This window comes from Pteropus alecto, unplaced genomic scaffold (genome assembly GCF_000325575.1).
Source record: "Pteropus alecto unplaced genomic scaffold, ASM32557v1 scaffold222, whole genome shotgun sequence".
Taxonomy (NCBI): Eukaryota; Metazoa; Chordata; class Mammalia; order Chiroptera; family Pteropodidae; genus Pteropus; species Pteropus alecto.
Genome location: NW_006433716.1, coordinates 399,445 through 425,797, shown reverse-complemented (window position 1 = coordinate 425,797; position 26,353 = coordinate 399,445). Strand labels below are relative to the sequence as shown.

At 33.8% G+C, this 26,353-nt stretch overlaps 1 protein-coding gene, 1 long non-coding RNA gene and 1 pseudogene across 2 annotated transcripts in view; 2 read left to right on the top strand and 1 right to left on the bottom strand.

Annotated features, from left to right (window-relative positions):
- Window positions 1-92: 92 nt before the first annotated feature.
- On the top strand, window positions 93-5,622 carry LOC112476979. The gene is made up of 3 exons (XR_003045270.1): window positions 93-196; window positions 3,653-3,783; window positions 4,714-5,622. It is a non-coding gene; the product is annotated as an uncharacterized LOC112476979 (long non-coding RNA).
- A 33-nt stretch (window positions 5,623-5,655) lies between these two features.
- Window positions 5,656-26,353, bottom strand: part of PLAA (phospholipase A2 activating protein) — a 35,392-nt gene continuing 14,694 nt past the window's right edge. Inside the window, exons 7-14 of the mRNA XM_006908342.3 lie at window positions 24,886-25,055; window positions 21,057-21,214; window positions 20,164-20,383; window positions 18,277-18,348; window positions 15,536-15,604; window positions 12,565-12,666; window positions 10,859-11,023; window positions 5,656-8,193 (exon numbers count right to left, since the gene is read on the bottom strand). Coding sequence (XP_006908404.1) covers window positions 7,628-8,193; window positions 10,859-11,023; window positions 12,565-12,666; window positions 15,536-15,604; window positions 18,277-18,348; window positions 20,164-20,383; window positions 21,057-21,214; window positions 24,886-25,055 — 1,522 coding nt within the window. The 3' untranslated portion in view covers window positions 5,656-7,627. The remainder of the gene's footprint in view (window positions 8,194-10,858; window positions 11,024-12,564; window positions 12,667-15,535; window positions 15,605-18,276; window positions 18,349-20,163; window positions 20,384-21,056; window positions 21,215-24,885; window positions 25,056-26,353) is intronic.
- On the top strand, window positions 15,157-15,276 carry LOC112476992 (annotated as a pseudogene).

Genomic DNA, 26,353 nt, shown 5'->3' with positions numbered 1-26,353 from the left:
GGGGGTGGTGCCGAGACCAGTAGCACCGCCTCCACAGGCAGCGGAGGTTCATTTGAGTTTGCTGAAGGCTGGCTGGTTGTCTAGTCGGCTGGTTGTCCGTTTTTATATCTCTACAAAGGCCGAAGATGGTGCTTTTCAACGGCTCTTTGCCTTATTGATGCGTATTTCCAATCTTTGTCAATATAAAAATGCACAGGTAAAAGTGCAGTTTTTGATTCTCCAATTTCATTTTCTTCCGATTTTTATTTATGACACAGCGTTATAACAATAAAGAGAAGTTAGGGGAAATCTCGTCATCTGGGCAAACTATTTAGAAATGTATTTTAGGTAATTGTACAGGAATAGGGTCTTATGCTTTCTTGTTTCTCCCCATTAACACTCATTTCTAGGCATGATTCATTTTTCACTTCTAAAGGCACGTGGCTCTAGTACTTCATTATATTCTTTCTCTAAGCAATATCCAAATGTTGGTGTTTAGTTTGTTTACCAATTCTGTCACTATTCAGAGTAATGCAACTATAAACAGCTTAAGAAAAAAATTTACATTATTTCCCTTACGTACCCCCCAAAAAAATTGATCAAAGGACATCAATGTTTTATTTTTCTTATTCAGTTTAATTGATTGCTCGGAAGACTGAGCCAACTTAAAAAGTCACCCATACGCTGAAAACTTTTCAAAACATTTTTTCTAATGTATGATATTAGACTTTTAACTTGCATTTTTAATTCAGAATGTTGAACACTTTCTCGTGGACTGGAATCTTAGTTCCTCATTATCAAATCGTCTGGTGCATTCCTCTGTTTGATTCAATGTGCTAGTCACCTTACTCCTAATTATGTTTTGTTTTGTTTTGTTTTGTTTTTTGTCATTTTGTTTTAGGTGAGCTGACCCCTTTCAGTATTTCCTGTAATACAGGCTTCATAGTGGAGAAATCCTTGAATTTTTGTATGTCTGGGAGGGTCTTTATTTCTCCTTCATATCTAAAGGAGAGCTTAGCTGGATACATTATTCTGGGCTGGTAGTTCTTTTCACTTAATAGTTTAAACATTTGATTCCCTTCCTTTCTGGATTGTAAGGTTTGCGCTGAGAAGTCCGATGATAATCTAATGGGTTTTCCTTTATAAATTACTGTCTTCTTCTCCCTGGCTGCCCTGAGAACTCTCTTTGTTGATTTTTGATAATTTTAATACAATGTGTCTTGGTGAAGGCCTTTTTGGGTTGAGATAATTGAGTGTTCTGTTGACTTCTTGAATTCAAAGTTCCAGCCCATTCCTTAGATTTGGGAAATTTTCATCAACTATTTGTCTGAAAATGCTTTCTAATCCTTGCTCTTTTTCCTCCCCTTGGAGAATACCCTTTATTCTTATGTTTCCTCTTCTGATGGTATCAACTAGTTTTTGTATTTCTCTTTCATTATTTTTCATTCTTCAGTTTCTCTCTTCTTCCTTCTGATTTATTTCTAGATTTCTGGCTTCAATATCACTGATCCTTTCCTCCATTTGGTCAACTATATTTCCCAACCTTCCATTTCATTTTTCACCTCTTTTAGTGTATTCTTCATCTCCAGAGTTCTATTTGATTCTTTTTGAGGATTTCATTCTCCTTGCTAAAGAAATCATTCTGCTCATCTAGTTGTTTTTTCAATTCTTGAAATTGTTGATATGAGTTGTTTTGGACCTCATTATTTTTCAGAAGTACCATCCTGAATTATCTGTCATTTAAGTTGCATATTTCTATGTCTTTAAGCTTATTTACTGGAGACTTTTATCTTTTTCTGAGCTGCCTTGTCACCTTGGTTGTTCATGGTGTTTAATGGACTATTTCTCTGCCTGGGCATTAATGGAAGTGTATTGTTTTTTTGTTGTTGTTTTTGTTTTTCCAGAAAGAAGATTTATTATATAAAGGTCTCTCTTTAGCTAGTTGCAAAGAAGGTGTTTTTCTTTTGGTTTCCAGTAGGTGTCGTCTAAGCCTCTTGGATCCCTGAGGTAGCTCTTATGCACAGATCCTACTCTCAGACGTGCTGGTGTGCAGTTTGTTTGTTGAGTTTTAGATGTTCAGCTTATTGTTGTTTCAAGGAGAGAGATCTGGGGACAACTCTCACTCCACCATGCTTCTGAAGTCATTCTCTACAGCAGTCACTTTTATTGTTAAAGAAGATGGTAGCCTTGTATTATCTTTGACAAGAACACTTGATAAGCACTTATGTGACAGACATTTTGCTAGGCTTTTATATAAATATTTTATTCTATTTTTTGATGTCCCAAGGTACATACGATTAAATTGGGGCTGAGGTTGAGCAGCTTGCCTTAATTCATTAGCAAGTGGGTGGGAAATGTCATTGAAATGTTTATCTTTTCACTCCAAAGCCAGTACTCTTTCACTATATTACACAGCACCTCTGGTTGCTTTTATTATTGAAAATTTTAAATGATGTAGAAATAAGCAAATATTTCTTGAATTTATTAGTTCCTTTGAGGACATAAGAATGAAAGAAATGTTTTGAAGGATTTTTCAAGCTGTATTAAGCTTACATGCCTCTACCAGTATCAAGGTTGAAGTAAAGTGGCTATGACAAAAAGATATTTTTCTCTATATCAGTATCCAGTTTTGGCAACTCCATTTATCAAATATTATTCTCTTCTCCATTGTTTTGTTGATAGACTTGTTATATAAAGATTTACCTGACTAATTTCAGTTTCTTCACCTGTAAAAGATTATCCCATAGGGATAATGATGTAAACTTATAATGAGTATAAAGTAATTGCTTAATGCATGCTATAGTTAACTTAAATCTGTCTGTTCTTTACAATGCTACTTAACTGGTTTGTTTTAAATCCAATTGCAAAACATCGTACAAACATTGCTATGCCATATGCTTTTACATTTGATGAAAATATCATTGCTGTTTGGACATTTTACTTTCCTGATTTATTACAATGTGTCCAGGAACACCCAAGGTCAAGTTTTAAGTCCCAGGACCCCATTTTAGGCTTAGAACCAATATCAGCCTACCAACTCTATAGAAGGGCATTAGTCAGCTTTCGGCTCTTTAAAATTTCCATTATTCACTGTAACCTAAAGACTATTTTCCTCCATGAGAAGCACCAAAGTGGTTTACTTGTTGCCCTCAAAGTCAAGATCCTGCCTTTCTTAGTACCCCCAGAAAACAAGCACCTTGATTTTAAACATGAAATAAAACATGGTAATCACGTTGGGAATTGGATAGAAAATAAAATGAGAAATGAAAAATTTTTTAAAAATATTCCCCTATCTCTATTAAGGTGGTAAGTAGAGGCCAATTACATCCTATTTTTGTTCTCCTACCCTCCTGTAGTTAAGGGAAGGAAAATATCATTAAGGAAACTCAGATATGATGCAACCAAATTTAAAAAATACAATTACACATCACCTATGATGTATTCTTGCCACAGCAGTTTAATCTCAATCTAACCAAGCCTGTGGATTTAGCTTCTATAGGAAATAGAATATGTGGCAAGCAGACTTTAAGGCCCCTAATGATCCCTCTCCCTGGCATTCAGATCAGAGCTTTGTGTAATCTACTCTCCTTGAATAACTTGCTTCCAACCAATAGAATGTTGGTGTTTAGAGGGTGTCATGTCTGTGATTATAAATATTCTGACTTTGGTCCAGCTAGCAGACTCTCTTCCTTGCTGGCTCTGATGGAGTAGCTTACTGTGATGGAGAAGCCCACAAGGCAAGGAACCAAGGGAAGCCTCTGAAGTCCTCATCCAACAACCTGAAAAGAATTGAACACTAACCATGTAAGTGAGCGTGAGAATGCATCCTTCCCAGTCATGCCTTCCGATGAGGTCTCAGCCTTGGCTGACACCCTGATAGCAGCCTCTTGTAAAACAAAGAAGCAGAGGACCCAGTTAAGCTGTCAAGATTCCTCACAGAAAACTGGAGATAACAAATGTGTGTTGTTTTAAGCCATTTAACTTTGGGGTTAATTTATTAAGCAGCAATAGATAACTAATATATAGGGTTATAATAATACATTTTAGAAATATAAAATGGGGGTACTTCATATTCTGGCCTGGCCTAGACATTTCAATTAGGTTAGACAGACAGATGGAGATATTGTTCTAGATTGAGACCAAAGTGACATATAACCAAATAACTAAATACAATACATAAACCTTGATTATTTAGGTTCTTTAAAAGTTATAAAAGGCATTCTGAGGGCAATGAGGAAATTTGAATATGGGTGGATATTAGATATGAAATTCTCTTCAATGCAATATGGTTCTAAATGAATATTTTTGAAAATATCATTCTTAGAAAATACATATTGAAGTATTTAGTTGATAAGTGTGATATCTGTAACTTATTTTTTAAATAATTTCAAAAAAATTACATATGGCATAATGTTAATTGTAGAACTTAGTTGGCAAGTCCATGAGTGTTCACTATACTTCTTTCAACTTTTGTGTATGAACATTTTCATTAATAAATTGAAGGGAAACATGAAAAATGTTAAATGAAAATCTTCAAAATTGCATTTATAATCACAACTATATGGTGTGCTATAGACTGAATGTTTGTGTCCCCTTCAAAATTCCTATGTTGAAACCTAATTCCTAATGTGATATTTGGAGGTGGGGCCTCTGGGAGGTGATTAGGTCACAAGGGTAGAGCCCTCATGAATGGGAAGACCCCAGAGAACTCCTTCCTCCCTTCTGCCATATAAGGACACAGGGAGAAGACAGCATCTGAGAAACCAAGAAGTGGGCCCTCACCAAATACCAAATATGCCAACATCTTTATCTTGGACTTCCCAGCCTCTAGTACTATAATAAATGTTTTTGTTTAAGCAACCCAGTCTATGATATTTTTGTTGTAGCAGCCAAGAAAGACACTGTATATAATTTTCTGAACAAAAATACATTAGAAATTAGAATTAGAAAAAATTTTAAAATATTGAATAACATTCCCTAATCTCAACTGGGTAACATATCTCAAGACCTGTAGAAAGGATGCTACATCACAAATGATCCTCCATACCTTATATCATTTCCCTCTAAAATAACCGTAAGATACAGTGATAACTGCTAAGGAAGCTGTATCCATCTTATTCTTAGAATCTTTGCGAAGAATCTATTATTTTTCTATGTTTCTCCCATCATTTAAGATTTTTAAGTAGATAAAATTTCATTGCATTGCTACTTATAAACTCAGCTACTCATGAAAAAAAGTCACAATAGAAACATCATTTAAAAAATAGGGAAGATAATGCAGTTATGAAAGAGACAATAAGTTATGTCACTTGTAGGCAACTATGTTTAGGATACAACATGAAGGACATTAACTCCCAAGATTTTTACCACTGAGTAATTGGGCAACATATATTAAGTCTAATATATGTGCATTAACTTGACCCACCAATTCCATGTGTAAAATATACCCTAAAGAACTCCTAAAACACTTGTGAGACTTGTCAAGAGCACTGCTTGATAGCTGAAAATTGGAAACAATGTCAGATAATAGGAAATGGGTATATTCATTCAATATATTTATTAAGATGGACGTATGCATACTATATATGTCAAGTTTAAAAATCAGGTTATTGAATAATGTATATCATTCCTTTAAAAAAATAAAAACGTAAGACATTAAGAATGGTTCTCTTTGGGTGATTGGATTACAGAAAATATTTATTTACGTGTGTATTGTATTCAGCAAATACGTATTTATAGTCAGAAAAAAAAAGTTAAGGAAATCATGGGAAAAAGTTTAACTGAAAAAGAAAAATCTTTAAAATATCACTGAATCACCATTTAACAATTATCTTTCTAGTAGGATTTATTTTTCATTTTGCTAAACTGTATTTTGTAACTTTTCAATAAACATGAAATACTGGTATAATAAAAAGTTGTTATAAAAAGACTTATATACTAATAGGAAGCAAACAGTGTTTACAATTTGCCACCCCTCACATTTTGAAGAGTAAACTCACATTCTTAACCAAGAATTTATGTCCAGAGGTAACTAACATTTCAAAATGTTGTGGATAAAGTGTTTGTAACATGCTAGACTGGACATGTTAACAAGAAAGCAGTGTAATGTAATGGAACCAGGCTGACCTGGGTTAAACTCTTAACTTTGCTCTTTAACTTTGACTTAACCCCCTAAATTTCAATTCAACAAAAAAGTAAAGCACAGGGTCCTAATGGAACCAGCAAATAGAACAGTTAAAGTCTGGGTAAACACCAGAAAAGTTGCAATTTATTACTTAGTAAAAATATACATCCCCTTTTATATTTTACCCATTTTTTTTTTTTTTGGCATTCCAAGTTTTTCCTTTGATTAATCTAGACAATCAGAATCCTTTCCTCCCCTATGGGGGGAGAATTATTCTTCTTTGACTACAATTTGGCAGTAAGTCAGGAAATGCATGGTTTTAAATAAATATTGAGAATCCTGCTATTTTAGGCAAAGTCCTCTTTGTGAAATGATCTAACTTTTTAAAATAAGAATAGTTACACTTCTCTTAATTTATCTTAGACACAATAAATTATGTAATTATTGGGCGGGTTCCTTCTTTGCGTTAGTTGCTAGGATGTTCAAAGACAAATTTGTGAGCCCCTCTCTAGGAAATATAGCATGGTATGCACCTTTTTTTCTCCTATCATGATTCATTCCACTATCTTTACTTCTGAAAACAGAGATAGCATCACAATTCATTTAAGGGGTTTTAGGAATTAAATATGAAAGTGGTTATCATAGCACCTGGACCATGTTAGGGGCTCAAAAATACTAATTTCAGATGACAGGCTCTAGACTTGAACATAGTTTGATGTATTCTTGCTTGCACAATTGCCTGATAACATTCAGTACATTCCAAATTCCCTTTGAGGTAATGGAAATGACCAAAAATAAACAAATATCAAAATTGGAATGAATAATGAAGTTATCTCATATAGTGAAGGGCAAAAGAAACTAGATCATAAGGTGTGAGTCAATTTGGGGCTTCATCTGTCTGAATTGATATACAACCTAACATAGTTTAGTAATTTGGTTTTACTTCATCTAAAAATGAACCATCAAACAAATTCACTTTCTATTTACAAACAGTTTAAATGAATAAATTATTTTATATCTTTTCAATATATGCAATAATTTACAACAAACTTAATTTTTAAAAATTCTAAAATAGTTATCCCAAAACAAGACCTTGAAATGTATCAGTGCTGTTAAAAAAAATCCAGCAATGAAATGAGTAGAGCAGAAATTCAAAAAAAGAAAACCACCAACAATTAACAGTTTGGGGTGTGTAAGTAGCAAAAGCAGATTATATAAATAAAAGCTCTTGTCTTCTCCTGTGTGGCTAAGGTACAGAAATTATGCCACTGTAATTGTTCTTTTGTTGATTACAGCTCATTCTTAATTTTCTAAACTCTTGAAAACCTACCCACATTATACAGGAAAATCTCACAGTACACCAGTGCAAAAATTTTATTTTTCCTTTGTTTCCCCTTCCCCGCACTTTACAAGATCTGAATTTTGACTTAATCTACAGCATTCTTTATCATCTGTAATCAGTCATGTGAAATGTGAAAAAAAAAAAACACTAATCAATTTAAAATCTCAGTCCCCTCCCCATTGTTACAGCAAATTTAGGATAAGTCTACAGCATTCACTTACTTTAGCTGGTTCTGATACTGAAGCATACTTTTTTATTTGAGAATCAACACCTAAAGACTTGGCTAATTGCACAGCGTTTGAATCATCACTGATCAGTGTTCCAAGAGCCACAAGAAGTCTAAAAGTGGCTTCTAGGTCTTGTACAACTTCGAAGACTGTGCTAATTACTGACAAGCATTGAGCTTTCCCTTCAATGTTATGGTCTTTATGAAAACAAACAGAATAGTTCAGGGTCAGTGTAGCCAGAGCAATGTGAATGTTCTTATTGCTCCCAGATTTCAGTTCTATTGCATGGGACATTAGTGATTCCCTCTGGGACATCATGAGCTTTTGTCCTGCCTGGCCAACAAAACAATTGCAAAAAGTCCTCAGAGCAAGCAGCTGGTTTGCTGGTTTTCCTTTAGGGTTCAGAAGACTTATAAGATGACTGCTGAACTGCGTCCCTTCCTTTTCATTGCAGAAGTTCTCATTCACACTGGGATGTTTAATTGACAAACGAAGAATGTCAAGCGCAGGAAAGACAATATCTATTAAAAAAAAATTCATTAATGTTTATGAAAATCCAGAAAATTCCTATGATTGTTGCTCAATTTTTAAGGATTTTATTCCCGGTTACAAAATCAATCCATAATCATTTAAGAAAATGTTAAAAATCATGTGCCTGTGTATATTTCTAAAATTTGTATTAATTGATTTTTTCATATTTTAGAGACTAGACTTATTGCTACAAGATCATATATGCTTTAAAAATAACGTAACTCTCTTGTGTTATCAAACAGCCTGACATACAATATTCAGTAAGTCCTTATGGAATGAATGGGATAGGGACCTTGCTTTTAAAAGTCCTATAAAAGATAGAAGAGTCCTATAAAAGATATTCCAGTTGACAAATGATAATAGGATGCTTATAGGTTGGTGGAGAGCTTTATATTCAAGGGATTGGGTAGATATCATCTGAATGAATGCACTAAACAATCTCAGCATCACTAAGAGTAAGGAAATCAGAAATTATGTGCCCTATGATATAAAGGTAGTATGCAGCATTATTTATAAAGGATATTTATCTTAAAAAAAAAAATTGAACCAGAATCTAATTATGTCTAGCAGGAACTACAGAGATAGAGAAGCACATTAAGTGATCAGCCAAATCCACAGTATGGCACATTTTGTAGGACAAATGATTTTTTTTTCTCCAATGAAAAAATAATGAGAGAGGACACTTTTAGAATTAAAAATTAAATGTAAAAAGTAAAAACTAAACTTTCGGCGGTAAAAACAAAAATAAAAAATAAAAATAATTGTACAGCAAAGGAAACTATCAGCAAAACAAAAAGACAACCAACTGAGAGAAGATATTCGCTAAGGACACATCTGATAAGGGGTTAATATCCAAAATTTATAAAGAACTTATACAACTCAACAGCAAAAAAACAATCCACTTAAAAAATGGGCAGAAGACCTGAACAGATATTTCTCCAAAGAGGAAATACAGATGGCTAACAGACATATGAAAGATGCTCAAGGTCGCTAACCATCAGAGAAATGCAAATTAAAACCACAATGAGATAGCATTTCACACCTGTCAGAATGGCTATCAACAAAAAATCAAAAAACAGCAAGTGTTGGTGAGGATGTGGAGAAAAGGGAACCCTCATATATAGTTGGTGGGATTGCAAATTAGTACAGCCGCTATGGAAAACAGTATGGAGGTTTCTCAAAAAATTAAGAATGGATATACCTTTGAACCAGCAATTACACTTCTGTATATTTAGCCAAAGAAAACCAAAACAATAATTTGTAAAGATCTGTTAACTCCAATATTCAAGGCACCACAATTTATAATAGCCAAGATATGGAGCAACCTAAATGCCCATCAATAGATGATTGGATAAAGAAGTTATCGTTCATATATACAATGGACTATTATTCAGCCATTAAAAAAAATGAAATCCTACCATTTGCAACGACATGGATGGACCTAGAGGTTATTATGCTGAGTGAAATAAGTCAGACAGAGAAAGAGAAATACCATATGATTTCACTTATATGCGGAATCTAAGGAACAAAAAGAATAAACTAATCAAAAACAGACTCACAAATATAGTGGTCAATGTGGTGACGGCCAGAGGGGAGGGAGGGGGTTTGGGGTTGGAAGAATGGGGTGAAGGATTAATGAAGTACAAATTAGTAGTTGATAGATGGTCATGGGGATGGGGAGCATGGCAGAGGGAATGCAGTTAGCATTAATATGATTTGAAACTAATTTAAATAAATAAATTTATTTAAAATTTTAAAAATATATAGTCTATGGCCATGCCACGCCCGACTGCATCTGATCTCGGAAGTTAAACAAGGTTGGGACTGGTTAGTATTTGGATGGGAGACCACCTAGGAAGACTGGTTGCTGTGGGCATAAAAAAATAAATAAAAAGTAAAAAAAATAAAACAAATAAATAAATAAATAAACTTTTGGTGGTGATCATGCTATAGTGTAGCAGTCCCCAACCTTTTTGGCACCAGGGACCAGTGATCCTATGAGAATCTAATGCCTGACAATCTGAGGTGGAGCTGAGGCAGTGATGCTAGCGCTGGGGAGTGGCTGCAAATACAGATGAAGCATCGCTTGCTCAGTTGCCCACCGCTCACCTCCTGCTGTGTGGCCTGGGTCCTAACATGCCAGGGGCTGGTAGCGATCCACAGCCCGGGGGTTGGAGACCCCTGGTATAGTATATACAAATATTAAATTATAATGTTGTACATTTGAAACTTACATAATGTTATAAACCAGTGTTACTTCAATAAAAATTAAATAAATAAAATTGAAAATTAAGTGAATTTACTAAAAAAAGAAAAAGAAAAAGTCCTTATAGCAAATGTTTGTAGCCTAGGGTTAACAGGTCATAAAGAGTTTCCTGGATGGCTTGCAGAAGATCCAGTAAGGCTCTGAAATAAAATACAAAATGCTACATGTTTGGGGTCATTATATTATCTTCAGATTCTCCTAGGGTATGTGACCAAAACAAGACTATGAATTATAGTGGTATAGTGAATCCTTTTTGTGAAGTTTTTTACAATGTGAATTACAACTACTTGGGCTAACTTTTATTTAATCTAGAAACAGCAGTAATATTGATAGAAGTGAAAAGACAAACTTTCTGTTTTCTAGTTAAATTTTAAAGAGTGTTTGTGTACCTTCAGGCCAGTTAATAGCTTTCCACAAAATCTGAAGTTGCTGGGCTGTGGGTTTTTCTGAAGAACTATTACATATTAGAGACAGTATCTTTTCAAGAAGTATCAAGTCATCCTCAGTTAACTTCTTCTCTTCAGGTGCCATTCCATTAAGTTCTTTCAGTTTACCTAGAACCCAAAACCAAACTTTCAAAATTCTCTAACTGTAATCAGCCAGATAAAATATATAAATGCCAAATTTTTCAATAAGAGTACTCTACCATACACTATGGGGAGATAAGACTTTTAATGGCAATAATCAATCACCATAAAATGAGAATAAGGCCTGTGAGTATTTTTAAGACAGACACAGTATAGAAAAAGGTTACTGTGATTTTTATTTTACATGTAATTTTCTCAAATCTCCTTAAACTTTCTGTTTTGAATAAGTTTTAAAGTGTATTATATTTGTACCAATTTTGAATGGTTTTCAAGCAATATTACGTATTACATATGAGAAAACTGATAACTTTTAGCTAACATATTAACTTCTACAATTATCAATGAAATAGTCAAAAATTTAAATGTCTATAATATTTAATTTATTGCATCTTTGACATCACATTATTGTAAATACATTTAATGGAAATACTGCCTTTCCCACCATTCGTATTTCATGAAACAATTTCTTTTAAACTCTCACATGTATCTTCAATATAGCATCCTTGTCATCACTAATGTTATTTTGAGTCGCCGAACATTATTTCCTCAAAAATCTTTATGTCAAAGAATGAAAAAGGTCAAATTCCAATCACAAAAGTTTAAGAAGATAAATTGTCCAAATTCACAAATTTCTATCAATCATAACTGGAAACCTGGACCTATTCTTTGTCATTGAAAAACAATATTTAAGAAATGCTAAAAAATAGCTCATTATTTATATGAGTTGAAAAATGTCAAGCTGTTTATAAGTGTGCATATACTTTTTTATTGTTCAAATAAAGCATTTAAAAAAACAGGAATGATTTTTATAAAGACAGTATGAAGGATTAATTCTAACCAAAAAAACCACCAAAAAACAAAAAACAAAAACCCTGTCATATAGTCAGGTATGTATGTTATCTCAAATAATTCTCTTATAGTTTTTGTGGCAAAAGAGAGCTTTAGTACTCTTACTCCAAAAAAAATCCCCCAAAAACAAACAAAAAAACCCCTGTCATTTTATTTTGAGAAGAACAAATCAATAGAAAAAGCAATCGAAAATTGCCAAGTTTCATTTTTAATGAGAAATTTAAACAGCCTTTTGTTATTATTTCTAAGGGCTATTAATTTTTCAAGCAGGATTTTTATTTTTTAAATGTCATTATTTTGTAATTAATGACATTTGTCAATAATGACTAATATAATGTCATTAGTCATTATTTTAAAAAAAAAAAACATTAAAAGCTTAGGGGATGGGATTTACATTTTTCCCCTTTAGTTTTTTTTCTCATTAAAGTAACCATATAGAAAACATTTACCTTAAATTTACATAAGGCTTCTTACGAAGTATTAAGGGTCTGTTATCTCAGATTGTGCACCTGAAGTCCCTAGAGTTGTGTAATACCACAACAGAAGTCTATCATGAATGTACCCAATTCCCAGCTCATGTTAGGAGGAGAAATGGCCTTGAATGCATGGCAAAGAGGATGTGGATATGTAAGAAAACTATTTAATGAAAATATACTTACCTAGTATTTGTGTAGGGTTTGCTTGGTCAAAAGTGACAGCCTCCTTTTTAGGGAAATAAATATTCACTGTTTTAGATGCAGCTGATCGGTAGGCACTATTTCCTATTAACAGAAGATAATGAAAATCATAAGGAGTGGTCAAAAAGATTTTTTCTAATTGTATGACTTTGTTTTCACAATTAAGATATGTAACCACTCAGTAAATGCAATAAAATAACAAGCAACACACACACACAAAGATAAAGATAAAGATAAAATAAAAATGTTAGCTTTTATAGACTGTTTATATTTGCTGATATAATAAATTTTAGTTTTTGGAATGAGAGCTTAAATGTAAAACGAAATCTTTCTATTTCATATTTTCTATTTCTCTCCTATTTTTAAGATTCAGTCTAAATTTTAATTTTTTAAAAGATTAAGAGTACAAAACAAATATGAAAATTTTCATTTTCATCTTCTCTAAGGCATATTAATCTCTTCTTCTGTCTTTTATTGCTTATTCCAAATGATGTAGTAAGCATTCTCATTTTCTATAATCATTTTCTCCATCATTTTTATAAATCCCCCCAAGTTGTAAGTTCTTGAAAGGCAAGGGTTTTGGTCTTTTATACATTTTAACTTCTTAAGTTACTATTATAGTAACTCAAACTCAGTACCTGTGATAAAAAACTGGCACAGAATGAAAATTCATACAGTGAATAAAGCTACTTCAACTAAAGCATAATTTATATCTAATTTATATTTTACATTTCAAATCTCAATTAATTTATACATTTTTTGTTCCAATATAAAAATTAAGGTAGTTTGCAAAAAGATGAATAAAACATTTTAATCTTATGAGTAAATGAGATAAGTTGACAAAATTAATTCTAATCGCTTATAAAGCATAAAATATTTATTGACATGAGCAAAGATGAGCTATAGAGACTGCTTGCAATCCTGGTTGTTAGAAACTACTTGTGATAAGGAGAAAGTAAATCAAATATGGACCAAACAATTAAGTACAATGCAAAGTTCTCTGAAAGAAAAGTATAGGGTGCAATGAAAGCTTATGATAGAGTAGGTTATCTAGCAAGGGGCATATGTGAGTATCTAGAAAAGTTTCATTGATTTTATTTAATACTATATCGCAAGATTAAATAAAAAAGAAAAAGGAGAAAAAAAAATCAAATAATCTGTAGTCTACATAACAAAACAAAGGGTCCTAGTATTCTAAAAGAGAACAAAGTGTACAAACCTCCTGGGTAAAATAGCCTGGCATGCTCAAGAAACTGACCCAGATCTGTATGGCTAGGCAGAAAAAAGGCAGAGAGGAATATGATGCAAGGCAAGAGGATATATTCAATGGGAAGTAATGAAGGGGTTTTTAATCAAGGAAGGGACATAAACAAATTAGACTAAAAGATGACTCGCTGCAGTATGGACCATGGAGAGACCAATTTGGAGGCTATTATTTCTTTAGTGTAGGTAAGAGATGACAATAGCTTAGACTAAGATATACAAAGGTCCAGTATATACACCAACCTGTTAAATGACTGTTAAAAAAGACTTCTGGGAGATAGGAAGAAGCACTGTTAACTTCAGACTCTTTTGCAAATACAATAGACTCAGCTAACAATTACTAAGCACTTATTCTATATAAAGTGACTTACACATATTTTGTAATTTTAAGTTCTTAAAAACTCTAGGAGATGGATATTAACTCAATTTTACAAATGAGAAAAACAGAGACACAGAAACAGAATGATTTTCTCAAGGTTAAATAGATAAAAAGAAATAGAACTGAGACTAGAATCTAAGCATGCCACACTTCAGAGTCCTTAATCTTAATTACTATATTCAATACTGCCAGCCAATGTTATTTTCCCAATGAAAAAATAGCTTGCAAAATCACATACCAAGTTAATTCTTAAGCAGAATGGTGAGTTTATGGGTATGTATTTTATTATGCTCAAGAACATATGTCACATATATTCTCTTGCATAAAATAGTAAGTAGGGGAAGATATATGCCAAGAGATCTTTTAAACTTCAAAGAGGTAAACCACAAACTGAGCTTTGCATCTTACTAGCAGCTAATACGGAGGAAAAAATGGCTGCATATAATCAAGAACGATGAACAAGTAAAATGTGTCAGACTCTAGGCTAGATACTAAGGATTAAAAAAAAAAATTAGTTGCTCAGGAGAAAGCCAAATATTACAGGCCTAAATCATAAAAGCAAATTCTTTTCAGAGTCCACTGAAAGAGAACAGTGTGTAATGTAGTGAATAACATTTCCAACACATTAAGAACAAACAAAGGAGGAGAGACTGGAATAAACTCCAAATATGTCAGGAAACTGAGGAAACCATCCACATAAAAACTGAAGTACAACAGCAGTTTTCAATCCTGGATGCACATTAGAATCACACTGGAAGATTAGTAAACTACTCTTGCCAAGGCCTCACTCAAGAGCAATATTAGTATTAGATCAAGTGAGTATCTCTTGGGATGAGTCTGAAGTACTTTTTAAAGCTCTCCAGATGATTCTAATGTGCAGTAATGACAATTTCAAGAACACGTTAAAAGCCATGTAAAGCAGTGAGTTCTTGGTCTAAGGCCATGCTACCCTGAACAAGCCCGATCCCATCTGATCTCGGAAGATAAGCAGGGTTGAGGCCTGGTTAGTACTTGGATGAGAGACCACCTAGGAAGACCAGGTGCTGTAGGTGTAAAAAATCAAAAATTAAAAAATAAAGGATTATAAACTGACAAAGTCCTTGCAATCTGTGAGGTCAACCAAGGGTTGCCTCGCCTAAAAAATAATATAAATAAATAAAAAAGAAAAAGAAGTTTGGTCCTGATTTACTGTATAAAAAGTTCTCTAGCAAGAAAAAGACACCAATTTTCTTAATCTTTCATTAAACAGAAGTTTCAATAAACTTTAAAAATCTTTAAAAAAAGAAAGAAAAAGAAATGAAAAGTGTATACCTGTAAATGGATCAACTCCAGCCATGGTAGTTCCCATACCTGCAGACCCTGGCACATAACGACCACCACCTAAAATGCAATAATACTCCTAGTAAGTAAAGGTAAATGCAAATTATAAAGTTCAAGCTGCCCTTTCTGTACACAGAGAAATATTTTAATTATTAGTCATACTTTAGAATGGCACCTTTCAAATAATAAATGGGCTATAAATTTAATACAGAAAAATGCTTAGATCAGTGCCTGCAAGTAGTGCCCAATAAACACTAGCCAGAAAAGTAATTCTCAAGTTGTAAAATAAACATTAGATGTTTTATACATCTTAATTATAGAAGTTTAACGAATTACAAAAGATCAGTGGATTGAAGAAATTAAAAAGTTTCCAAAATGAAACGTGAACACTATTCTATTGGAATATAATCTGGCACATAAAACAAGCAGAAGAGACTAAGAGTTACAAATGCTATGACAATAGCCCAGTCTCACATTTGAGATTATACTAGTGGCTATCTCATTGAAAACAGAAAAGAAGGAACATGAAGAACAAGCGTAGATAGAGAATCAGCAGAATTTGGAGAAGTTCAGAGTCCTAGATCAGCCTTTATGGGAAGAAAGATGAGCCATTGTTCTAGCTCCTGAGTTTAATATCTAGGAGTTAGTATAACCAGTGTAACAGATACAGAAAAAGCAAACAAAACTAAAAAAGAAAAGAAAAGAAAAAAAACACTGACGTAAATCTGATTAAAATAATGACGAACACAGACTAAGAGGATTTATTGAGTTTTTACTATATGTCAACTAGCATGCTAAGCATCTTATATGCATATACTCATTTAAGTATTAATAAGATGCCATTATTATTTGTAATACTTTATTATAGAAAGGCTGAATAACTTGCCCAAGACGTTATGAGGCAAAGCACACTCCTACACTTTTCTAATGTGGTTCTCTGACATTTAGAGATAGTCACCTGTATAACATGCAGATTCCCAGGGCCCACCCATACTAACCTAGTGGGTGTATATATGTGTTTCACTTAAGAAACCTAAGGTGAGCTTTTACAACTAGGTAGTAGTAACAGCAAACCACACCCAAGACCTTTTAATCAGAATCCATGGGCGACGGAGCAGGGGATGAGTATTTTTAACCTCACTAACCTAGTGTGTCAGAATCTCTGTAGATAAGACCTTTTGTAAACAAGCATCCCAGATGATTCTAATTAACATTAGAAGTTTGAAAACCACATAAAGAAGGAAAAAAAAAAAATTAAGATGGACCTGAAGTTGTAAGCCAGATAGGCAAACTTTTTGGCCCCTGTGCTATTGGTAGTATTGGGGGAACAATAGCAACAATAATAACAGCTAACTTATATTGAGGGCTTATATATATATTCTAGGCATTTTGCTAAACACTTTACATGTATTATCCGATTTAATTTTCATATCTCCATGTGGTAGGTGCTGTTACCTATTTTTTATAATAGTGTGGTTTGGTTATCCTAATAATTCCATAATTCTTTTGGACATTTAGTATGCTATCTTGCATATCCCAATAATCACTGCATCTTCTGAGTTACTGACATTATGTAAAAGTGAGATACGCTCCAGTTAAGATGGAGTTCTCCTGATTTTGTTGATATTGTTTGAAGCTTGGTATATTCTTTATGTTCCAAAAAAGATCTGCCAATGAGATTCAGGAACTCTGTTGTTTTAAGTTTCAGGGCATTACTGTGCCTGAACATGCTGATAGAAAAAATCATCATTTTATCTACTCTTCAGATCCTTCCTACCTTTCGAATTGCATTGTCTTTGAAGACCTCAATGGCCACTGTGCCATCACAACATGTAAGCTTGATAGTTGGTTATTGTAGTATATTAGTTATCAATGCACAGGGTGCAGCTATTTGCATCTGGTCCACCAATTCATTCACAGGAGAAAGGAAGGTCACTGAGAGCAATTCACAACTTCATGGCACTGACCCAAAGTTGTGTATTGGTCCAATCTATGATTTAGACAGGACTATATGTTGGCAAGGCCAATGTATATCATAAATGCTATGAATCTCTTCTCAAATTTGATATATTGCCAGAAACTTTGGCTGAAGATTCAATAATAGCATCATAAAATATATCGAAAACTATTCTGAAAACAGTGACTTCTTCAGATGCATTAAAGTCTAAGTCTGGCCATTTTTCTCCAGTAGTGCTGATGCTGAGGCATGCATATCTTGGTATATATAGTCACTTTGAAGAGACACACCAACACTTTCAGGGCTTCATGAAGGCAATTAATAATTTAGATTAGAAAGACTAATCCTGGGTAGCTGGTGGACTGTCTCCTTCCACACTAAGGCAAAATATGCCTGGGCAGACTTCTTGACTGCACTGCTCCATCCAATATTAGAGACTCACATGGCTCCTTCTCTGCTCATGATGGGTAGCATCTTGCCAGTGACAGCATTCATGCTGTGTCTTGGTTGGTGGGTTCCCCTATTATTTTAATTTTTTTTAATTTCACAGATAAAAAAAATAGGCTCAGACAGGTTAAGTAACTTGCCAACTTCTCATAGCAAGTAAGTGGTAAAGCCAAATTTTGAACCAAGGTCTGTCTGGCTCTAAAACCTATGTTCTTAATGACTCTCCTTGCAGGAAGGACTGCTGGAGAAAATGATGAGTTATAATAATGTTATTTAAAAAGCTATTTACATATTTAGTAAAGATACATTAATCAAAACTGCACCTCACCTGTAAAAGGATCTGCTGCAGGCAGTGTGTTAGAAGACCCTGATGAAGCGCCTGGAACATACCGACCACCACCTGTTCGTGCAAACAAACGAAAAGCTGAAGTATACCAAAAATCTGAATTTCATAAATAGGACAGGGCTTACATTAGCAGACTCTAAGCTTGGAGAAAAACAGAAGAGCAAGGCTGTCACATGAGAGAATAACAGAAATTATAGTCGAAAATTGTTGTCAAAAGTTGGAAAGACTAGTAAGAAACTAAAATTTCGGTGATTCTCCATGTTTTCTTTTCTTAACTTTATTACATCTTAGCCTTTGTATTTAAATATTAACTAGGAATTCAAATATAAAAAGAGAAACTGCAAGTAGTCTCTGACCTAAATAATATATACATACAATCAGTTCCTGTTCCTATACAAATTCACTGGAATTCCTGCTTTTGCTGTTGCTATCAAAACCACAGGCATCAAATGTTAATCTTTTAGAGAATCCCTGGGTTCATTAATTCATGTGTCAAACAGTGCATTCAGTGCTGAGGATCCAGCAGGGAATATGATTGCTTGTATCCACTGAAGCTTACAACCTACTGGAGAAGAGAATTACAAAGAGGATGAGTACTACAAAAAAAAACAGATTTCCATTTATATGTTCACGAATGTGTGATGTGTGTAAGTGTTTTGTTAGTACCTCTAGGGACATAATCAGAGGTGTCAACAAAAAGATATATGTAAGGATGCTTATAAAGTTAAAGTTTCAGATGGAGCCAGCCCCACAAAATAGTATAATCATGCGTTCACTCTTTTGCAGTGTAGCATGAAATTCCACCAACAGAAATATCCAGGTAATAAAAATCTTTTCTCTCCTTTTGTCGAGTGCATCTAACTATTGGTAAGGTTATGTCATTTATAGTTCATTAGTGAGTCAGTCTGATAATTCTGTTTAAGTCCACATGCAGATGAGATTAGCTTAATTATGTTAACTGGCAATGGAACTTCAAAATAGAAAGAAAGGAGATAATTTGGGAGCATAAGTATCTGTCAGAGAAAAAGAAAAAAAAGAACAATATAAGAACTTGAGACAGGAAGAGGCTATAGGATCTTTGTAAAATAAGAAAGAACACTAGTATATGAAAAGTGGAGTTAAAACTGACAAATGGAAAACATTAATAATACTGTACCAATTTCAAAATTTTATTTTGAGCTTGCTCTATACCTAAGAAAAGAGGAAGCATTTTATTTTCTCCTGTACCATGGCTTTGGTTCCTTGAACCCAGGACTCAGGCTAATACTACTAGAAATATAATCCGTTTCATAGAGGCCAGGACTCAGACTACAAGGATTATAATTTATGAATTGGCATGAGAACGCAATCTCATTTACAACATTTTAGACACTGTATGTTCAAACAACTGACTTAAAATGAAGATATGGAATACCAATCACATATAAACTAAAAGTATCTACAGTTCAATCCTAGATTTGATGCACAATTAACCAATTTAGCCTCATGTGAAAACAGAATTTTTATTTACTAAATTTCACCACCAAATATATTTTTAAAAAGAAGCAACTATTTAAAGGAACACAGACGTTTCTTTACATTTCAAATGACTGAATTAAAGTTTCTTAATTTAGTTTACAGTGTGGCTGTATTTTTGAAAGAACAATTTACAATCATTTTTATAAATACAGAATTATTAAATAATTTAAGGATTATAAATACAAATGTGAAGTAAAAACCCACTGTAGATCTTGGTTTTTATTTAAACAGCTAATTACAGTGGGCATTTAAACACACCAAAAAACTGCAAAAAACAAAAACAGAAACAAAAACAAAAAACCCACAACACTGATGGAAGTACATTAAGATTTAATAAAAAACCTAACTTACCTGTAAACGGATCTGAATAACTGGTATTCCCAAGTCCTAACATTTGACCTTTTGTGTTATCAATAATAAATTTAGCCACTTGATCCAAAAACATGGGATTCAAATCATTCTTCTGCAAGAAGTTGTATGCAGTTAACCAGGGATCATCACTGATGTTATATGGCAATTTATATGATGGTCCACCTTCATTGACATCAATTGAGAAAACATAATCAAATTCCTTTAATAGGAATATAGAGAGGAGATAATAATTACTAACTTATCTGTTCATATATATTATTGACACATATAACAGATGTGTTCTTTATTTTAATATAGTACTTAACCTTTCTCCAAAGTGCAGTTCCACTTGGCATGTAATGATTAGTAGCAACCATCTGCATGTGCTGCAAGATTAGTTATTTCACTGAGGGTAGAGGTGCGGGTTGGATTACAATTACATTTTAACTCTAAAGCCAAAGGAGAGTTTCCAATTGGTTGATCTCAAGGCCAAAAGTATTAGCTGTTATCATGCCCCACTGATCAAAACATGCTGGCATGATAAGCACTGCCCTGCAGGGTCCCTCAAGTCTTGTCAAGTTAAATATAGGCATAAAGCATTAGATGAAAGGTGGCACAGAAGCTCCTAATACGAAATGGTTGGAAACAGCTTATGTACGGTAACTACTAAAAGACAAATAATGCCTCATCTGTCTAAAAAAGACAGCTCTGCTTACATGAAACGACATTCTTAAAAAACCTATTTCAAGACAGGGAAAAGAGAATTTCCCCCAAGAAACCTATTTTTAAATGTCAAAACACGAAAGAAAATTTAACTAGCATGAAGAAAAAAGAAAACTAATTTGTCGAATGCTTTAAGATAATGGTAATTAGAAAGTAAGAAGTCAACGTACTTTCCCTTCATATAAAACTTTGCCAGATGTTTGCTGATTAGCACCAGATGAGCCAACAACATCACCAATTTTTATCCACCTCCCTTCACTAACACTCCATTGATAGGCTTCGACTTTCTCCCCATCTCTGATTAGACGAGTCTGTCCTTCTCTAGTACCTTAAAATAAAAATTTTGAGAATCAAAGGTAGAATGGCAGAGTAAAATTCAAAAACATTTAGCTATAAAATTTTTAACATTAAAATTTATACATAAAAGAGAATCTGTATTTTCGTTTAATAGCAAGTTTTATCAAACAAAGGGTTTTAAAATATAATTCTACTAAAAAGTGACCAAAAAGAAAATAATGGTTGAAATGAAACTTTATTAAATAAAGGAAGGTTAAAAAAAACATTCCACTAGAAAGTAGCTAGTCCATCAAAAGTAAAACAAGTTTTATTACTGAATATCTTCTGACAACATTTTCAGTAAATGACTCTCTGCATTCCTAATTGCTCAGACCAAAAAGTGTAAAAGGGTCTGATTCCTCTTTCTCTCAGCCTCACAACCAATCTTTCAGCAAATTCAAGCAGGTCTGTCTTTAAAATTTATCTAGAAAACTATCTCTTCTCACCATCTCTATTGCTATAAGCCACCATCATTTCTCAGTTGGAATGATTCAATAGTCTCCTATTCCTGCTCTGGGCACTCCCTACAGTCTATATTCAACCCAGCAATCAAAGAAATTATTTCAGAAGTTTAAGGAGCTCTAGACACTTCTCTGCTGGAGATCCTTCAATGACTTCCCATCTCACCCTGCATAAAAGCCTATCTCATTGGAGTGGTGTACAAGGTCAAATATAATCTGCCCCTACCATTCTCTAACTTCATCTTCCACTATTTTTCCCTTTATCCTATCATTGCTCTTCAGCCATGCAGTCTTTACACTGGCTCTTTATTCTGCCTACAACACTCTTGACACAGGTGTGGGCAAGATTTGCTCTCCTGCCTCCTTAAGGACTTTACCTGAAATGTCACATTCTTGGCAAGGCCTTCACAGGTAGAGACAGCTAGCTGTCCTCTAGAGATTCATATTCCTATTCCACTGAGCAGATCTGTGGCTGTCTAGTTAGAGATCACATTATTCAGCCCCCTTGCATTGTGCAGTCTCTAGATGTTACACACTGAGTAACAGTCAATTGAATTTGGGTGGGTGTGATGTGATACAGGCCAGCAGTCTCCAAACTTTTTGGCACCAGGGACCTATGCTCCTATGAGAACCTAATGCCTGATGATGTGAGGTGGAGCTGAGGTGGTGATGCTAGCGCTGGGGAGTGGCTGCAAATATAGATAAAGCTTCGCTCGCTTGTCCACCGCTGTGCAGCCTGGCTCCTAACAGGCCGTGCAGACCAGGTCTGTGGCCCTGGGGTTGGGGACTCCTGATATAGGCCATTTCTAGGCCTCCTCCATCATCCTTTACCCTCCCTTTACCCTGTCAGGTGGGTGAATGTCCATACCCAAGGTAACCTTGGAAGTCACATGTTGAAGATGGTGGTTTCCATCAGCTTGGGTCCCTGAATGACCATGAGGAGCAAAATTACTTTACAAACATGCTCCAGCATACCTTGCCATCAACTGAATATTAAATGCACAATAAACTTTTTTGTGTTAAACCACCAAGATTTTAGGGTTTATCTGTGACAGTAGCCAGTGTTATCCCAACTATTATACATTCCCTGACCATTGTATTTAAAATGATAAAATAGCCCCAACCCTGGCTATATATTTCCCATTATACTTATCATTATCTGACATACTTATATATTTACTTATTTGCTTTTTAATTATGTATCTTCTTGTAGAACATAAATTTGTGAGAACAGAGATTCTTGCTTCTTTTGTTATCTGCTATATTCCCCAGAGCTTAGAACAATTCCTGGCACATGTTAGGCCCTTAATAAATATTTATTGTATGTATGTATATATATGTGTGTGTGTTATGTGTGTACATATACATATAGTGACAAAGACTAAAATTTGTAAAAAAGTATAAAAATGTTAAAACGTGATATTAATGCAGTAGTTCTCAAATTTTTGGTTTCAAGATCTCTTTTAGTCATAAAAGTTATTCAGAAGCCCATTGAGCTTTTTTTTTTTAATGTGGGTTATATCAACTGATTTATTGAATTTGAAATTAAAAATGGAAAACTAAGAAATATATTTAATGAAAAAAATAATAGATCCTTTACATATTAAATAAATATTTTAATTAAAAATAAGTATATTTTTAGAAATTTAATGAGAAAACTGGTATTATTTTCCATTTTTATAAATCTTTTTATTGTCTCCAGAAAACAGCTGAATTTACCACACCTGCCTCTGCATTTAATCTTTTGCAATCTGTTGTTTTGGTCGAAGTATATAAAGAAAATCCAGCCTGCACAGATAATATATTGAAAAAAAGAAGACTAGTTTAATAGTCCTTTCAGAAAAATGTGAATATTCTATAAGTAGTAGGTCCTTAAAGGTTATCATTTAGAATTTGAAACCATATCAATGAATTTTTCATGCTCTATTACACTAAAATCTATCTTATACTTTGAACAGATCTTTTATATTCATGATTTATACCACCATGAACTGGTCATTTGGAAAATATTGGTTAAATGAACTGTGTAGATCTTCCATGCTTACACGTTTTATCACTCAATTAAAAAAAAAAAATCACACTTGTTAATATTACCACTGGTATCATTAGAACAGTCTTTTAAGTATCGGGAAGCTATCAAGTGCCTGGTGGCAGATACGCATTTTCCAAAATTTCGATTTGCACCTAAAGTTGTTTTTTCTTAAAGTGACATGTTCAGCAAAAAATTCCTGCCAAATATCTATGCCTGAATAACCATAGTTAGTTGTTCTTGGAAATAAAAGTCGCATTCCATGAAAAAAGGAATAGTTCAGCCTGCAAATTAAGTGACTGCACAAGTGTTTATTCTTGCACCATGGTACTTTGGTGTACTTTACATGTAATTTACATGCAGAATATTTTTAAAAATGTATTTAAGGGTCAAGATGTAATAAAATTATTTTCTAATGCTTCATCAAGGACATTTTTGAGGGCGGATGGCATTTTTTTAAAATTACAACCATGTACCAGTAAAAAACACAATGGCTACCAGAGCGGTTTGATGCCATGGCCTTGATTTGCGTACTAAGGAGCCAGCAGTTTTACCCAACATTGCTTTTGCATCATAAGAGCAAATGTTAAAATAGTGTAAAAATCAAATAACATCTTATTATAAAATTAGTTTTGACCTTATGGACATCCTGAAAGATCTCGGAATTCCCAGGAGTCCATGGACTAAGTTCTGAGAACCACTGATATTATGGATCAGGAATATATTCAACACAAAATTTCATTTGAGACACCTACTTTCCCCCAATTTTAAACTCAAATGATTCCTAATTTACTAAGCAGATATTGCTTTATTCAAATTGATTTTTATTTTTAGTCTGTACGATCTCAGGGAATCCAATTAATCAAAGAGTGTTAAATAAGTAACTTTTGAGTACCTACTACATATAAGCTAAGTATTGAGAGATTTATTTTAAAAATAAAAACATTTATAGGGAGCTTGGCTAAAAGTCTTTAAAACTATGAGATAGGCAAGAATGTGGTTTCTCACAGTGGTTATGCTTACTAGTAAAAATCCTAAAAAAAAAAATCAGTATCTGGCAATGAGAATAACACTGAATAACTAGCAAAACCACCTTTTTTTCTAATCACTTTAATTACTCCAAAAGGCAAACATGATAACAATTTTTACAACTAGATGCACTGAAATATTTACCAGGTTCGTTCAGATGTTCCCTCCCAGGAAGCTGTTCTGCATTAATGTCCCCTAAATCACCAGTTTTGGAATCAATGGTTGCCTGAGAGAGTTCTTTTTCAAAAGCCTTGATTTCTTCAGCACTTGCTGTCCGATCCTCTGATTCTGTAAACACTCTAATAATGCCATCGCTATAAGGAAAAACAAACTGATTTTAAGTCATTGTCATAGTATATTAACATTATCACATCCGCATGATCCAAAACAAAAATAATCTGTATTTGTGAATATGAAAAATGTTACTATGTAGTTACTGCTATGCAGAGTATAGCACTATGCAGACCTCAACACTATTATTCTCTAAAACAATGTACAGGATGTTAAAAGACTAGGGAAAAGTTACTGGCAAAGAACAGAGAAATATGTATTTAACACAATTTTCAATTCCAAGTTAAATATTCACTATCAAATTTAGAGATATAGTATACACTTTTAAAGTATCACACAGGTAGTATTGCATAAAGGTTAGTGGGCTGGTTTACTTTATAAAGGGTTCAAATACCCAACATAAGGCTTAGAAATAACTGCTCAATATCTGTTCACCAGGGAAACATGGAGTCTGCCTTTAATATGCCACGAATTACCAATGTAACCCAAATCAAGAAAAGAACAGCCTCACATTTGGATTAGATAGAATTCCCAATCTCTATTCTTAGAAAAATGCCTTCATTTCCATGATTTCTCAATTCTAAATTTAGGGGTAGAGGAGGCAAGTTAGCCACCTTCAACCGTTACTAATCCTACCCAATGCTACAGAAAACTTGTTTCTTACTTAACTTTCCACTAATGGCAATTTCATCCTTTAAATATGCTTAAGGAGGAAAATATTAAACCAATAAAGCAAATCCTGGCCCAGCCAGAACGGAAAACACTTCCAATTTATTAGACCTTCTATCCCTTACAGATTTTTCTTCTTGCCTTCGATGCCAGAGTAGTCTATAATCCTTCACCCTTTCCTTCACCCGTTGCCTCAAAAAACTTTTTGTCTCCTCTTATTCACCTTCTTTTATCACTTTCTACCAAAACTGATGTCAAAAAAGTCACTAATTAACATCTTTCAAACCAAATCCAAAAGCTTTTCCAACTTTCCATTCCTTAACCCCTCATGTACTTGCTAACACTGATCACAATCTCCCTTCAGAATCTCTCCTTTTTGATTTTTGAATTTCAACATCTGGATTCTTCTGCTCAACCTACTGGCTTCTCTTTCTCTACCCCATAGTATATCACAAGATTCAGTCTTTAGTTTTCTGTTCCTCCCCTACTATGCTTCTTCCCTCAGAGAAAAGTGGTCCACTGCTTGACTCTTGGCAGTTTTTGCAAATCTTTATCTTCAGTCTTAGTTTTTAGGCTCCAGTTCAACTGCTCGTAATCCACTGACGCGAGTATGGCTGACCACCACTTGGACCTCACAAAGTCTAAAATCAAA